Source organism: Fulmarus glacialis, unplaced genomic scaffold (assembly GCF_000690835.1).
Source record: "Fulmarus glacialis isolate BGI_N327 unplaced genomic scaffold, ASM69083v1 scaffold16323, whole genome shotgun sequence".
In the NCBI taxonomy this organism is placed as follows: Eukaryota; Metazoa; Chordata; class Aves; order Procellariiformes; family Procellariidae; genus Fulmarus; species Fulmarus glacialis.
In genome coordinates, this window is record NW_009201179.1 from 8,675 (window position 1) to 25,522 (window position 16,848).

Genomic DNA, 16,848 nt, shown 5'->3' on the forward strand with positions numbered 1-16,848 from the left:
CCCTGTACATACTGCACAAAGAAGTGTAGACCACTCCCGGTGGCTCTAAGCATCAGGAAGGATAACATCGTTTTGTTTTTTTTTTTCCCCTGGAAGGTCATGGGGGCAGAAAATATGCAAGTTTCATCTCACAGATCATATGAGCAGAAAATAAGAAGGTGACTTGAAAATTGTCAGAAAGAACTTAAAACTCAGTTAAGCATCCATGTTGCTGAGGGAAAGAACTGTAATTTCCAGTGGAGAAAAACAATTCACAAGCTCCAGTGTGAAACCAGGTACCAGCATGCCTACAGCTGCTGGAATGACAGATTTTCACTCTGACTAGTGTACCCATTACAAATCTCTGGGGAAAGAATGTAAGGTACATTTCAATACATTGGTCTCTTAAGGAAAGCTCCAACAAGACTGTAGTATTTAACTTCTCATGGTTAGATCTCCTATTTCATCACAACAGTACCATATTCTCACACACTCAAGCAGGGAGTCTTCCCCTCCATCCAAGCACTATGCAACATTCTCAGGATTAATGGATTATCTCTAATGTCAAAGCTCTGCCGTGCTTGTGTGCTATATGGATAACTGAAAGACAGCTATATTTGCAGATATTCAAGACAGATATGCACCCTTGTACAAAAACTGGGTTCCTCACTGCAGAGAGCTGCGATGCTCAGTACACTGCACACTGTACACTGGATTTGTTCCCAGACTTTAATATACATACACATTTACACATCACTAGTAAAAATCTGTACACTTCACATTACAGTACATACGAGCCACCAGTTGCTAGCTAACACCAGAACACTGATGAAGCCCAAGACGACTGCCCTAAAACAGGCAGGGGGGCTAGTCTTCCCCTCCAGGGAAGTTTCTTTGGGTTACACATTCTGACGAGACACTGCTTTCCAGAGGGGCAATCGAAGAAGGTAGATGAGGTCCCAGAAATGGACCTGCAGCTTTTCTTCCTCCTCCAACAGCTGTTAACAGCATCGTGCTTGCACTCCAACTCTCGATGCCAGGTGCTGGGATTTTCTGTCTGCCTGCAGCATCACTTCTTCATTTTCATGTCTGCCTCAATGGCACAGCGACGCCCTCTGGTGCCGCCGTCCTAGTCACAAGGCAAACAAAAAGAGAGAGTTATGCAACCCTAAACACAAAACACTTCCTCCAGCACTCGGGGAGGTAAGGAATTGTGCATCTGGTAACAACTTTTCACACCTTCCAAACAGGAGAAAGGGAAGCTGTCCTAAGAAGACCTGGGGAGGCCTGCCTGCAGACCTACCTAAAATTCACTCTGGACACAGCACAGGTGCTGGAATTTGCAGCATCTCTGTGCACTGCTGGCAGCCAGGGCAGAGAGAGGCAACAAGGCTCTCACCCAGACAGATGCTTTTGGAGTCTGTACAGTGCAGGCTTTCTCCTAGGTGGCAGATTCTAGCTTGGCTCTTAAGATGGGAAGAGGAAACTGCTGACTAACCTACCTTATCAGCTGCTGATCCCTACGGGAAGTGCTCCTCCAGTTGAGTGACCCTGGCACTAGCTCCCTAGTTTCTCCGCACAGCTCCTTTCCATGAGCAGAAGGCGAGCTGAGAGCTTCCTTTGATCCGCTGCCCTCTCCCTCTGGCTGACATGCTGACTCTCCCGGAGTACTCCTCTGTCTTTAGATATATGCGAGAGAAAAAAACAACTCTCCATCTTCCTCCCCTCTCTCCTCCCCGCAACTCAGAGACTTGGGGTCTCCCGGAGGGAATATTTTTCCAAATACTTCCAGATCACCACAGACACAGAGCAAGGTATTTCTGCAGAATATCTTATTTCCCTTCTGGACCATGAATGATAAAGGAGTACACAGCTGACTCCTCACCTTCCCAAGACCCTTTGTACTGTCTCGAACGTGCGGAAGGGGCAGCTGTATAAGCATGAGAGATGTACGAACTATAGTACTGCACCACTTGGTCTGTCTTCCCACTTAAATGGAAAGAAAGCAGGAAAGAAGTTGTGGAAAAAAGCAAAGGCAGATGACAAAATGAGAACACTTGGAACCAGAAGAAAAGAGTGAAGCCCCTCCCACTCACCCACGCTGAGAATAAGGGACTGAGATGTTTCTTCTCTAATGATCATGGTTGTACAGCCCCCTAAGTTAAACACACACCGCTGCAATGCTAAGGATGCTGTGACAGTGCAGTGATCACCCAGACAAGGAGCAGAGCACACTGCCAGCAGTACTGCAGTACCTGCTGGAGCCTTTCAATACTTACAAAGAGAGAGAGAAGGAAGGCAGGAGAGCCCATTGGGACACTGTCCTGTTAAAAGGCCAAACAGAAGGACTTATCAGATACCAGATACGGAAATGCACACACCACACAGAAGCACTGAGCCCACACACGAGCATAGAGAAACACGTGCCCCACTCCCCTTCCCGCATGGCATCAGTCTTACGCAGCAAGAACATAAAAATGGACGAAAGAGGGATACTGCGAGAGTCAGAATGCTAGGAAAGGGATATTCCCTCCACAGTCGTCGCAAGGCCTGGCCTACCAAACAATCTCTGCACTGTGCAGTTGCCACTAGAACTAAGCAGGCAGTACTTGCTGTCACAATGTTGTGTGCAACAGCTGAGAGCACTTGAGACCACTTAATCAAGTCTGGATGTGTCTTTACAGAAGGGAAAAAAAAAAATCTACATTGCTATTAGTTCAGATCAGTGTGGAAGTCAAAGGTTCTCTGGTGTGTTTTACACAGCAAACCAGGCTGGAGTGATTCCCTGGTTCTAAAAATCTGAGTTGGAAGTGAAGAACATGGCAGAGGCTTATCTTCCAATTCTCTACACCTTCACCTTCCTGCCATATCACGCCTCTTCCAATACTCTGTTCATCTCCCTACAGTTTTCATCACTTGTTTTTAAAAACAGGGAACAGAAGTCTTGGGATTACAGAAATAATTTGTTAACACCCGCCTCTGGGATAATGTACAGCTCCGGAGCTAAAAACTAACCAATGGACACATTTATAGAAAAAATTGTTCACATGAAGATGCCGGAGCCATTGCAAGCTCAAAAAACATTCTGCCTATCTTTGGTATGGGAACTTCATGCAGTATCTTGGGATTCTCCAAAAGATACCAAGTGCCCTTCCACAGGGTGCAGCATTCTCACCTTCTCCGAAGCATCTTGCTTGCGAGTGGAGTCTCGCCCACGCAGGCTCTTTGCACTGATCCCTGACTCCGATGTTTGCATGATCAGTTGTGTGGCCAGAAATTGCTGCAAGAAAACCACACACTGTTAAGATTCTCAGGCAAAACAAGCTCAGTTAGTGTGTCAGTTAACTATCACAAACCACAGGCTGGGAATGATTGGGTCAGAGGCAGTTTCAGTTCTTTGTCTGCTGCTCAGAATAAGTTCCCCCATTTACCTCAGAAGCCACAAGTCCTGAGCAACTATAAAACCCCAGTTCAAACTCTGTTAGCCCTGCCAGCTGGGACATGCTACTTCACAAGAAATTTTAAATGGCATATATTCACAGGACACAGATTCATGTACACTTTAAACCAGCATAAACCAGCACAGCCACCAAAAGAAGCAATCGCGTCCCCTGTCATTCACCATTCTTGTTGCTTGTTTCTGTTCCTGAACCACACCCTGGTTCTTGCTGCCTAAGCATTTCCCTGAAGGAAATTAGATTTGAAATTGGTCTGGGCTGAACCTAAAAAACATTTTGCTGTGTTAGTTTTAAATTATCCACAATCTAGTTCACCACAAACACCTGAACTAGCACAAGAGAGATGCAGGGAAAGACGGAACTTCATTCAAAGATGCTGTGAGTGAAACTGTGGTCTTACATCCAGAAGTCTTTCCCATACCTATGGACCAAGGCAGATGCTCTGTCCTGCACTGGCCTCAGCTCAGTACTTTACCTGGATTTGCTCCAGAACATCTCGTTGCATCTCCACAGCCATGTGGTACACATCATGGTCAGAGCTGTTGTACATAACTGCATTTTGAAACATCAGCATAATATCACGCTGGAACTCAGCTGTGGTTCGTATCAGCCCATTCTCAATGTTCTTTTTGATGGTAGATAAATCCATTGGCCTATGAAAGAAATGCAGTCAAAATAGCAACAGAAATATTTAACTCCGTCCCCTCTATTTTGCAAACAGCCCTGGTTAGACCATCTATTGAATTTAGCCAAATAGGTTCTCCCACACACAGGCTGTGTTCCTGAGTACCAAAGCCTTGGGTCAGAAGACACAAGCTGTCCACCAGTTACCATGAATGGTAACAGTGGCATGACAGATGCCTCAGGAGAGGCGTTTGCGTTCTCCAGGCATCACTGAAGGAGACATTAAGGAGCTAGAGCTGCAGCCACTGAACTGTTTAGGAGAGATTTTGGGGGCTAGCAGGGGATTCTGGTAATTCTTTCAGAAGAGTCCGCTATTTGGGACAGTGAAAAATGCTGATTAAAGAAGATAGGTCTTTGGAATTTCAAAGATTAAATCCTACCCTCGAATAGAAACTGGGGGCAGCAGATCAGTCACATACCACCTTACTGATAAAAAAAAGTTCTGTGTAAGTTAGTGTACTTCATTCGAAGACAGAGCTGTGTAAAGCCATTTATCTGATACTGAAGATAACCCTTTTCTTGGGGAAACCTGTTTCTGACTGAATCATGCCAGAAAAAAAATAATTTTCCAAGTCTTGGAAGTCTGCATGGCAGCCAAAAACTACATCGTTCCTGCCACAAATCCCTACACAAATATGCAAATACACAGAGTTCTAATGACAGAAGACTGCTGAGACTCACCTCTGCACAATACTGTGGTAGCCTGGTGCTATATCATCAGTTACAGGTTGTAGAAAGACATTGGCGTACCTGCAGAGAGAAGGAGTCCACTTAGTGCCCCGTCCTTGCTCGTAAATATTTGTTTCATGCTCTCATGTTTATTTGTCTGCTACCAGTAACAATATGATTCATCATCTCCTGGTACCAAGGCAGATGAGCCTCCAAGTTGGGAGCGCAGAGACTTGTCTAGGATTAGTCACTTCTTTCTGCCAGTTCTCAAGACATCAAACTCACCTGTGATTAGCTGCTGCTCTCCAAACTAGCATGATGGCTTTCTTCCAGATCTTCTGGGCCTGTATTGCTTCCTGGTCTTCACTGCACACTGAGCTGGGAAGAAAAGAATAGGAATTCCTTCAGGAGTCTGCATACTGCCTCAGAGCAGAAACCTTATGGTTTATTTTGCCTTTGACATGCCTACGCTAATCCACGCCAAAGACAGAAAAAAAAAAATGGGACCTGTTACTATGGCGCTGTCTGCAAACTTGCACTTGTAAGCAAGGAGAACCAGACAAATCATCAACAAACTTCCCCTTCGGACCCACTCAGCCAGCAAAACAGAAATGAGAATCCTACGCTCCCTCCACAAAATAGCCTGGGATTTGCACCTGTGTCCCTGGGAGCTTCACTGATACTCACAACTGCGAGGAGGCTGGGCTGCTGGGGATGGAGTCGGCTAGTGTGTGAGACTGTAGAGGTGCATTATGGACACTGAAGCCATCATCGCTTTCACTCACAGGGGGTTCGTTATCCATCTCCGATAGATATCCCTCACCCTGATCTTCTTCTTTGGGTTCCTCCAAACTGGCAGCCTCACTGGCACCATCCTCATCATCCTCTTCACCCTGCCCATCCTGAAACACAGAGAGTTCGTGAGTCTGCACAGCCAGCTACAGCAGCAACTCAGAGCCTCCAAAGCAACTATGGTTCAGCAAGCACCAGCTATGGCTGCTGACAACTGTACAGGCACTTTCACAAAATCCTAGTCACTCTATCCTGCCCTGCCTCCCCCCGCAGAAACAGAAACACATATACACACAGCTTTATAGTGCCTGAAGCCATCTCCCCTTTAGCTCCAACTGCAGACTGCCCAATTCTCTTCTCAGTGCAGAAAGCTGAAATCAAGCTTTGCTTTTCAGCAGATGGGAGCCAGGAAGCAGCAGCAGCAGTGAGATGTTACTAATGAACCCCAGATGACTACAACCAATCTAGAATTACCTTCATCTGACTCCTAAACAGGGCTTGGGCCTCCTCCTTCATTGACTCTGTGAAAAAAAGAAAAGCAGAAAGGTTGATTCTCCAAAGCAGTCTTTCCTACAAAAGTTCCTGCACCAGTGCCTGCTGTCCTGCAGTAATTACCACTGTTCCTACACGTATCTTTTCTCCCTCCTCCCCAAAAAACCTGAACCAGATCACTGACATCTATCCAGCTAATAATGTTGCATGTAAAAGATTTCCTAGCTGAATTAAGTTACCTGACAGCTCAAATTTGTGCTGAACATCAGCCTGTGAGGAGTCTTCACTCACATTTGGGACTTGTGGAGGGGATGAATCATCATCAGGTGGGGTCTGGAGGGAAGAGAAATGCACAAATCTAGATGTTTGTGTCAGCTTACTTCAGTGAAGGTGTGGGCACATCTCACTCACCCTAACCTAACTCAAGGCAATGAAGTTCACTGAGCACCTTCCCAACAGCAATTCTGCACATGGGCTGGGGGAGATACATAAAGGTACTGCCTAAAGCAGAGAGCTTCTCTGCAGATCGAACAGATCAGCAGCATGACTCCCAAGAAAACAAGCCAGTCACATTCATTGAAGGGTCACTCTCAACCCAGCAGTCATCCTTCCTCTAAACTTCTCTCCTACCTGCCACAACTGCTCCCTTCTTTCACCACACCAGTTCCAGACAGCCTCTCTGCTCACATACCTCTGTCTTCACTGCATTGTGCACTTCATCTTCTCCCTTGGCCGATTCTATCTCAATTTCAGAAGTCTCTCCTGCTGCTACAGCTGCTCTTTGATCTTCTTCTATGTCTTGACTTCTAAGCTCTGGTGTTTCCGTCACTCTTGCAGTTGCTGGTATGGTTTCCTCAGGGCCCAGCTGATTCTGCTCCTGCTCTGCAGGTTCTGTCTTTATTTCTGATCCCAGCTCGCCAATGCCCATTAGGTCTCGAATTCCCTTTGCCTCTGGCTCCTCACACTCCAGTCTCTCCTGCTTCACAGTCACAGACACTTGGGGTATCTGGGCCTGTTTCTCGTGCTCCTGACGAATTGAATGTTCCCACGGGCCAGGCAGGGTCTGAGGGTCATCGGTATCTTCGCAGAAAGAAGACAGAGCAGCTTCAACAACTGCTGCATCCAGGACTTCAGGGTGGTCATCTACCTTTATTGCCAAAACAAACACACAGCAGTGCAGGCCAAGGTCAGAAAGAGGGATTAAAAAAAGTTCATGTTATTTGGTAATGAGACAATTGCGGAAAACCCAGTGTACTGGGTTTATAAAGTTGCCTTTTGCAGCCAGACTCATATCACTCCCTGTGAGTCTCCTGTGGAGCTTCAGTTTCAGAAATACAGCACTCCTGGAAAGTATGCTGCAAGCAGCACTCATTTGTCTGCCAGAGATGTGACCCAAACCCTACCCAACATGAGGAAAAAAGAGCTTTCTTTCTGTACTCTGACGAGGAGTACCAGGCTAAACGTGACAGACTAGCAGCAGTGGTGCCATAGGGTCATTTCCTATTGATCTGGACAACGATGGTGAGAATGTGCATTTCGGAAGTTATTTCTTGCTTGTTTAAACTAACTAAATTGGTGAACAGTAATCACTTGAGATTAACCTAAGTGGATGTGGAGCAAAAGGCACTGGCACTCTGCTTTGCCCATTTACCTTGTCCTCAATGATGGCTATAATATTTCCAACAGTATCGAAGTCCAGCTCTTCCCCCGTATAGGACACTGCAATGTCCATTTTCTCAGCCAAATCCAGGTCTTCTTTCCCATCCATGCAGTGATCTTTGGAAGACCCTGCAGCGCTGCCAGCCCCAGAACCCAGGCACTCCTTCTTGATGGAATCAATGATCATGGATATTTCACTGCTGTCCATGGACACTGTCACGGTATGGGAATCAGACACTGCCTCCATGGAAACACAGGCTTCTGGCTGGCTCACTGCACAAGCATGAGAGTGACAATCAGAGACCAATCTGGAGAAGTCAAGCCCACATAAACAAATACTGCAGCGGATAAGACCAAGCATCAACCGCAAGTATCCCAAGTCCACCCACAACACCATGGCTTAGAAAAATAAAAGACAAATACGGGTTTGCTATCCCACAGTAGAGACAAAGTGAGATTCCAGCCCTTTAACCACAATCCAGCAACATACCATTAGCACCCCCACCCCCACCCTGCAAATCCTGTTTAAAACCATCTGTTTACAACAGAACCCAGCCATAACTGTCCTTTCATCAAGGATGGCGAGTCTAAGTGATAAAAGACCAGCTGAGAGCTCACTGGATGCTGATCCCAAAGGAATTTCTGTTTTCCAGCAGTGCATGACCTACGAGTGCGTAGTTCAGGAACGCACCTGTGGCTACGCTTTCTGGAGCTGCAGCTGGTGGCACAACGGATGGTGCTGACAGCGTGGGCATCATGACAATGGTTGCCTGCGACACAGGCTCTACGGGGGGTGGCAGGAGCTTAGCTGGAGGTTCGCTGGCAACAGCGGAGAAGGAAGCAAGAGGTGAGGTGAACTGTGCAGGACCAGCTTCTAAAAGCCGGGAAAGCGTAGGAGCACCTAACAGAGAGTAGAAGGGAAAAGCACATGAGCAAGAAGCAGCCACCACTGAAGTCCACAAAGCCACCACTGGGCTCTTCACTGTCTGGTGGCTTCTTCTGGGAAAAGACACTGAGAAGTACCTATAAATGGTCCCAAAAGCTATATGGAGAACCTGCACCAAAAATGCATGACTCCTTTGCGTGTGCTGTCTGAGACAGAATCATGCAGACTATGGGACACTGTGTTCAATGTAAGGGCTGGACAGGCTAAGCCACACATGCAGAGAGATGCCCTTCCAAAGGCTCATCCCAATACAATTACGGGAAATCTGAAAAACAGTGCTGAGAGAGCCACACAAGGTAAGCCAAGACAAACAGTCATCACAGGAGCTGGAAGGGAACAGAGGGGATCCCTTTGCAGGTCCTTCCTGGAGAATTCCTCTTATATCAAAGGTTGCCACTCATCTTAGCTGTAATTTCCAGTCTGAATTTACTGAACTGTCTGGACCAAATTAACAGGTCTTAAAGAACAGACATGGATAAGGAAAGTGAGATTATTCACATGGAGTTATATATGAATGAATGGCATAAATCCTCAGTTGCAGACAATGTGACTAAACCACTGGTTAGCATGAGCTGAGAAGAAACTTCACCTTAGGCAGGTTGTTCTGACAAGGCCCAACACAATGACTCTTGTGCTGTCCCTCTCACCACCCTCTGTGGAACTTACTCTGGAGGTCACAGTCCACTATGCTCTAATCCTCAACAGATCTCTAAGCTAAAGCAGAGGTTAAGACACATGAATTCTCCAGATTCACAGGGAGCTGCAGTTTGACACATCGGGAATCAGACACTAAACCAATTCTTCCCCAACTTCCTGTAAACTAACCCTTTCTTTCTACACTGAAATGCCTGGTGTTAGTGTCAAACCCAAAAAACTAGACTGCATGGACCAGGATCGAATCAAGTCTAATTCTTTCAGTCATTTTAGATGAAGGTACTCTTTTTTCTGTAAGGATTAGAGTCGTCCTAAAAAAAAGTAGGGGTGAGAGGGACAGGCGTACAGAAATAGGAATACAACTTATAAAGTTGTATTTTTTTATGAATACAACTCATAAATTTAGACTAGATATAAGGAAGAAATTTTTTACAATGAGGGTGGTGAAACACTGGCACAGGTTGCCCAGAGAGGTGGTAGATGCCCCATCCCTGGCAACATTCAACGTCAGGTCAGACGGGGCTCTGAGCAACTTAATCTAGTTGAAGATGTTCCTGCCCCAGCAGGGGGAGTTGGACTAGATGACTTTTAAAGGTCCTTTCCAACCCAAACTATTCTATGATTCTATTCTATGATTCTATAAAGAAGCGCCAAAACCAGCCAGGCTAGATGTCCTTCATCTCTCTCCAAAGAGAATTCATAGAACAGTCTGAAGGTACATCTGAAGGGAGAACTGTACAGGGAGAGTCCTGAGTTACCTGAAGCAGCAGGAGATGCAGGGACAGCACCAGGTGCCGACTGCATTTCCCCACTGTGCAGCACTGGAAGGACGCTTCCTACCTCCAGCAGGACTCCTGAGCTGTTCATGTGACCAGAAGCCACTGCCATTTCGTTTTCACCAACCTGCCAAAGGAGGACACAACTGAAGTTCCTGGAGATACCATCGCATCAGTGATTCTCTGCCAGATATGCACCTCCAGGAATATGTCCATCATTTGCTGTATCAGCATTTCTTTTGCGCTTTTTTAGTCCAGTCTAGTCGCTGCCTGAGGCCCCTTATACAAGTGCACAACATGACAGTCTGAAGCTAATTGTTGTTCTTCAGCTACCACACAGCTGCAGTGCCACCTTCCTTTGAAGTTAGTCCAAATACATAATTTGCTCTACCTTAGTTCCTCTGTTCAAGGACCTCACAATCCTTTACAGGTACGAGCCTCTCTACCCCCAAGATGGCAGGGAATTATCCCTTATTTTGAGTTGAGGGAAACTGAAGCACCAAGATGGAAAGTAACTCTATCAAGGTCACATAGTAAACCTATGATGGACCTCGAAGCAGATGTAAAACAGTCCTGTCGATACAAAGAAAACCCCGTCTTCCACAGCCATCATCTTTCCTTGCTCCACCCTATGTTACATTGCACCATGCAAACATAGAACCCATGGAATATTTACCCAACCTAACAAATAGAAAAGACCCCAGATCTGACTATTAAAAAAAGGAAGTCAACAGCAATACACCTATTCATCGCACAAGCACTAACACAGGGAATCCCTGCCATGGGCAGGCTGATGGCTGCTATTTTCAGACTGGGCTCTGAACAGTGTCGGCAACAGTCACCTAAGACTTCCAGAGTCACTAACACCAGAAGGGTCAGAGTGGCTTGTCATCACAGTGATTTTAACAACCGTCTACAACTACGAGAAGTCTGAAGCACTTCAATATTGGTCATAAACCCCACTAAAGGACTCCCTACTCCTATGCTAAGACCCATTACAAATATTGAAACTCAACTTCCTGCCAAGAGGTAAAGAAGACTTGTGAGCCCAAAGTAGAAATCGCCCAAGAACACCTCCATGGAGACTGATTGGGATGATGCTGACTAACATGCCCCCTCCCCCAGGGAGAATGATTTCCTCCAGCAAAGCCTGCAACTCCAACTCCTTACGACTGAGGGGAGACAGCCAGTCCTATGTGCTGAATAATTCCTGCAGTCCTGCACCCACAGTACTGCTGGGAAAGGGTCCCACCTCTGTGGCTCATAGGGGTAATTATATCTCTCAGATATCACTTCTGTTGGGACTCTCACAAAAACTCTACGTTTTTAAAAAGCCTTTGCAGCTCCCCCTTTTTCAGTGGGAGAGTCTGGAGCAAATTGTTTGTGTGCTTGCATATATGAGCAGAGAGCTCCATACCAGCCTGGGGCTTGTGGGCAGGAGACTGCCCTTCTTCAGCAGCTCTGAGAGCAGAGGGGAAGGAGGCGGAGTTGCTTTTTGTCCTAGCATCTTTTTCTGGGGTGAATCATCAGTGACTGGGGTCATGGGGGCATCCAGGGGAGCAGAGCCTGGAGGGGTGTCAGGGATTCCAATGAAGGAGGCAACTGGGGTGCTGGGCAATGTCCCTGGAGTGACCTGAGAAAGAGAAAAACCACACTGTTCAAAGCCACACTCCACCACACGGACTAGCCCCACTTGCGCCTTCCCCCAAGAGCATTGATCCAGCACACCACAGACACCTACTCCATTCACTCGCTACACCTGCTCCAGGCATATGCTTTCACCCTTTCCCTGCCCTGTAGTGCCATTTCCCAGGCACACACAGAAGACTGCCTGGCCAACCCACTGATGCCCCTACATAGCCTTCGATCCAGGCACCTGATCATCACAGACACGGGAGAGGACACGTATCTCGAGCAGCACTGTTCATCAACCACACTACAGCACTACCACAACGAAGTCTGCAAAACAAGGCAAGGGCTTCTCCCAAGGCTCCTGTTCCGTGATGGACGCAGAGCCCCATGTCCCAGGCTGGTCTTTCCCTCGTACCAGGGGAAGCATCCTTACCCCTGGACTGGCCTCGTCCACAGCAGGCTGAGACAGATCTCCCAGAGCATAGTCTCCCCCTGGGGAGGTTGAGCCTGCAGGGGAGCGAACCATCACACCTGTCAATCGTCGTGGCGGATTCTTAATGGCCTGACGAGCTGGAAGAGAACAGAAAAAAAAAGTCAGATTCCGTAACTCCACCTTGGACGGTCCCTGAAAGTTACCCCTGACTTTATCCTAAAGAACTCTAAGAAAACAATTTACATTGTAGGAATTTCTTGCACCACACTAGGCTCAGTTCACAAATAATACTAGCATTGGGTAATGCACTTTAATTTCAGATCTCCATAGCAGGTGGGTATTCACCACCTCCCACCACTGGTAGTTTAGTTCACTGAGTTGCCCCAAGAATTACAAACGAATTAAATATTCAGAACAAATCTTTCTTCCTTTTATCTTCAGACAATAGTAAAACTATAGGGAAAACTAAAGGGGTGAAGAGCCTGACATTCTAACAGAGAGCTCCTTGCTAATCCTGCTTCCTCTTAGGTATACCTTTTCTATAAAATTTGTTCCCTTCTCAGAAATCTCTGCATTTTGCCCTGTTACAAATACAGTGCTGGAAAGAGAATATAATCTTTCTTTCCAACTCCTAGGGTCACCGAATTCCTCCTGAACAAGTTTTAACAAGACTTAGATATTTCCCAAATGTTCTTAAGAACATATGCATCTCTCTCTGAGGAGGAGTAAGGAAGCTCATTTCCAGCTTACCCTGATAAGCAGCGTCTGTAGCCTTCCTCTTGACTTCTGCCTCCTCCTCCTCCATTTTTTTCTTTCTGTGTATGGAACCAAAACCTACTGTCACACAGTGTCCCACTTCCCCTTAGTTCCTCCTGCAGCTTACTGACCCCAACCCCATTATCTCCAGACAACAATGACCTGCCTTTGCGGACTCAGGCTCAAATCCTCTGAGGAGGGAAGCAGAGTCAGAGGCCAGTCGGAGAATGACACACTTGGCAGGGAATTTCACTTCCAGCTGATTATCAAAACGGAGGAGGCAAGCATGATGTTGCAAGCCATCACTGAGCTCTTCACTGAGAAGCTCCAAAAGATGTTCCACACAAGTTGGTGTCCCCCAATCTAAACTAAGTCCACCCTCAGAGGCCAAAGCATCTGCCCAGCTGCCCTGTTTCTCTTAACCCAGTGCACGCAGAGCAAGAGGTGCCTGACAAACACACAGTGTCAGGCAACTACAATCTCAGAAGAAAGCATAACATGGAAATAATTAAATAACCCACATCATAATCTCATTGCACAGCTCCTCCAGTCTGTTATCCATGTGTCCGGCCTGGATCAGCTCTGCATCCTTCTTAAGTTGCCTGTAATCAGAAAACCTTCTTACTTACTTATTACTGAACAATAAGCCCCAAGCAGCATTTTCACCCCAAGCACCAACCCACTTAGGCCCCTTTTTCAAGACAGGACTCTCAGGTGCACCGCAGCTTAATGCCTCTGCTGCATACCTGTATTTCTCCTGTGTTTCTTTAATAATTTTCTTCAACTCCTCAACTCGTTCTGCAGTCAGTTTTCGCACAATAACATCTTCCACAGTTTCCACAACTTCTCCCTTCTCACCACGTTTTCTCCTATAGAATAAGAGAAAAAACAAAAAAGTTCAGACATGAAACACAGAAAACCCCAGTTCTCCTTTTATAAATGGCTGCTGTCTGTCATTCCTGACAAACATGCACAAAAAAAATCAACCTCCCCTTCGACTTCTTTTAAATGATATTGGACAGCACAATGTTCAAACAACCTCTTCTGAAAAGTTTATCTAATTCTTAAATGCGTCCAGTGTTAATGACTTCAGGGACAGATCAAAGATGCAAGCCCACTACAAACTGTCAACCTGAAAAAAATCAATCATTCAACTTCAGAGAAAATTCTTACTATCCATGAAGAAACATCCGTTTTTTTCCTCAATAAGTCTACTCAGCCTTTTGTCTTTCCAACTTTAGTGCTGAAGATCACTCAGCACTATCACAAATACTACTTTTAAACATCCTGCCTTTAATTTAATTTGATGTGAAGTCTCAAAAAAAAAAGGCTGGATTTAGGAGTGAGAAATATCTGAGACCACAAAGCTGTGGTGACAGCATTGATAAGAAAACTATAAGAAACAACTGGAAAATAGAGACAAATACAAAACGTTTCCCCTTCTCACTCTTGCTGTCTTTTCTACCCCTATTCTGAATGATAATTTTATGTGTAAAGCTTCTGATCAATAAGACTAATATGTAATGTTTTATTCCAGCCAAATAAATGTTTCTTTTTGCTGCATTAAGTCCCCAAGTGCACACTGCAACTCTTACAAATGGAGCTGTGGCAAAGAGGCCCCAATTACCCTGCCACGTATTGTAACGACAGTAGGGGCGTATGGAAGACACTAACAAGTATACAGTGACCAGTTTTAGAACCATGTAATACTGAACTACTTCAGTCTTATGAAAAAAGGAGACAAGATAAGGAGATGTGGGAAGCATGTTTTAAGAAATACCTTGGGCTTGCCAATCTCCCCCATCCGCCATACCCTGATCCCACTGTCCACTCACACCAGCTATCACAACTGAATGTCCTCATTCCTGTACGCTCCTTTTGGGAGGAGCACTATCAAGTCCTTTGCTGTAAGAACCAACAAGTCCACCCAAAATTGCTGCAGTCTGCACTTGCTTCAGACGTTGTACTCACTTGGGGGTCTCCGTAGTCTCCAAGAGCTCTGAATACTGAGATGCACAGTGCTAAGAAGAAACAAAGAAAGTCAGAGGACACCAAAGAGTCAGCATCAGCAAACGCCCATCAACAAAGCCTACAGGGCACTTACTCCTACTTCTTCAGAGGTCTAACACTTTATGAACATATCTGACAGTCTTCTTCAGAGTTTCCCTCACGGCTATAATTTAGTGTAACGGAAAGTGAGGAAGCATATTCGCTCTTTTACTCTAGCACTGCCCAGGCTGATCTCCAAAACAAAGCTAAAGAACAGACACTCCCAACTAACAATTTAGAAATCAAAGCAGGCAAGCATGATTAGGAAAACTGTAGCCGTAACGTTTCTGTCTGTGAACATGAACCAAAAATATTTCAATGGAGAAAACAAAATAACATTATATCAAGGGCAGTTTCATAGCTTAACAGAAACAGTAAGGAACATAAAAACCCCAACTTCTCCTCCCTTGATTCTCTTTATCTCTCTGTCTCTTATATAACAAAAACCCCAGGTGCTTGCCCAAAGAGCAGGACACACCAAAATACACGGGCATCCACAAATTCCTGGGGCAAGAAATTCCACAGCTTAATGACATGCCTGGTGAAGAACACTCTCTTTAGGCTTGCTTTGAATCTGCCTCCTGTTAGTCTTACTTAATAGCCTCTAAATCTTGTACTGGACAAAGCACTTTCAATTAATGCTCATTCATCCTCAACTTCATGCCACTTCTGATTATACAGACATCTGTCGTATCTCCCATTATTCATCTCTTTTTGATGTCGAAGGGTTCTACCTTACTTAGCCATCCCTTACAAGGAAGCTGTTTCATGTCTTTGATCATCCTTGTCTTTTCCTTAACCTTATCCAACTGTACTGTAAGCTCAAATTTAATTTCAGAAACAGAAAAAAGTATTTAATCTGATTTATACAAAACTGATTTTTTAAATTAATTTTGCTATCTTTTTTAAAAACAAGAAATACATTCTCTTAGGCAACTGTCTTACATATCCCATGCAGAACCCATTTCTTCTAAGACTCAAATGTCAGTACCTTACCTTCTGGGAAAACCAGTCAGGTGGGCGTCCTGGCTCTGCAAAAGGTTTGATAGCTCTGCTGACTGAGACCCTACAGGAGAGAAATGGCAAGTCACCGTCAACTTACTTTCTTCCCCAACCAACATGCAGAGAAAAGATGCTGACCTGTCTTGATGTTCATCACTGAATAGCCCCCATAAACACAACGAACTTGCCGATGAGTTTGGGAATTATGGAAGTACAGCCCTTGGACTCAAAAATATTTGTCTACTCCCAAACAACCAACAGCTTCCCTTGCTTTGAAAGGCAAGTTTCTAGCTTCTGATGACAACATTACATTTCCACAAAAACTTTACTTTGGAAGAAGGCAGCAAAACAAGCGCAGAAGCAATGCACAGGACTGTTATCAAATATCCTCCTTGACCACAACTCACCGCTTCCAATTTATGTTGGAATAACGTTACTCTCTGTTCTGATTAACACACTTCTGTTTTCACACAGTAGTTATGAAAGAAGCAAAAAGATTTTCAAGGTACACGTCTAATACTTCCATCTTTAATAGCCCAATTTTGTTTAGAGCAGAAAGTACACAGAAAGCAGAAGTGTTTATGACTAGCTGTTGCACAACAAAGCGGCATGGTGAAAACCCATGCACCAGTGCAGCACACAGCCCGTGCTTTGCCCCGGGAGTCCGGTGCCTGTGCCCACCCTGAAGGCAGAGCAGTGGACACAACCCTCACCCAGCTCCGCTCCCTTACCAGTTCTGGTCCCCGCTCCGCATGACAGACGAGGCCAGGCAGAGCTTCTCGCGGATGGACCAGGGCTCCGTGGGGCCGGCGCTCAGCAGCTTGTGCTCTGCCGGGAGAGGGGAAGGAGTGCACGGACCCGCCTCCC

At 45.7% G+C, this 16,848-nt stretch overlaps 1 protein-coding gene across 1 annotated transcript; it reads right to left on the reverse strand.

Annotated features, from left to right (window-relative positions):
- Positions 1-700: 700 nt before the first annotated feature.
- BRD8 (bromodomain containing 8) lies at positions 701-16,803 on the reverse strand. The gene is made up of 20 exons (XM_009573855.1): positions 16,713-16,803; positions 15,976-16,045; positions 14,902-14,951; positions 13,677-13,799; positions 13,452-13,532; positions 12,925-12,989; positions 12,175-12,311; positions 11,527-11,742; positions 10,092-10,236; positions 8,425-8,517; positions 7,726-8,006; positions 6,766-7,221; positions 6,314-6,407; positions 6,057-6,103; positions 5,478-5,692; positions 5,076-5,168; positions 4,803-4,871; positions 3,913-4,090; positions 3,155-3,259; positions 701-1,108 (listed from the first exon to the last, which is right to left on the reverse strand). The coding sequence occupies exons 1-20, from the start codon at positions 16,733-16,735 to the stop codon at positions 1,049-1,051; spliced, it is 2,601 nt and encodes an 866-aa protein (XP_009572150.1). The 5' UTR covers positions 16,736-16,803; the 3' UTR covers positions 701-1,048.
- Positions 16,804-16,848: the final 45 nt, after the last annotated feature.

What these genes read in the sequence shown, in the direction of transcription:
- BRD8 (XM_009573855.1), bottom strand. Translation starts at nt 16,735, where the DNA reads ATGCGGAGCGGGGACCAGAACTG. An exon ending in TGCATCTCCTGCTGCTTCAG is followed by an intron (nt 8,518 to 10,091) that starts GTAACTCAGGAC and finishes CACCCCCCGTAG; the next exon opens with AGCCTGTGTCGCAGGCAACC. An exon ending in TCCAGAAAGCGTAGCCACAG is followed by an intron (nt 8,007 to 8,424) that starts GTGCGTTCCTGA and finishes ATGCTTGTGCAG; the next exon opens with TGAGCCAGCCAGAAGCCTGT.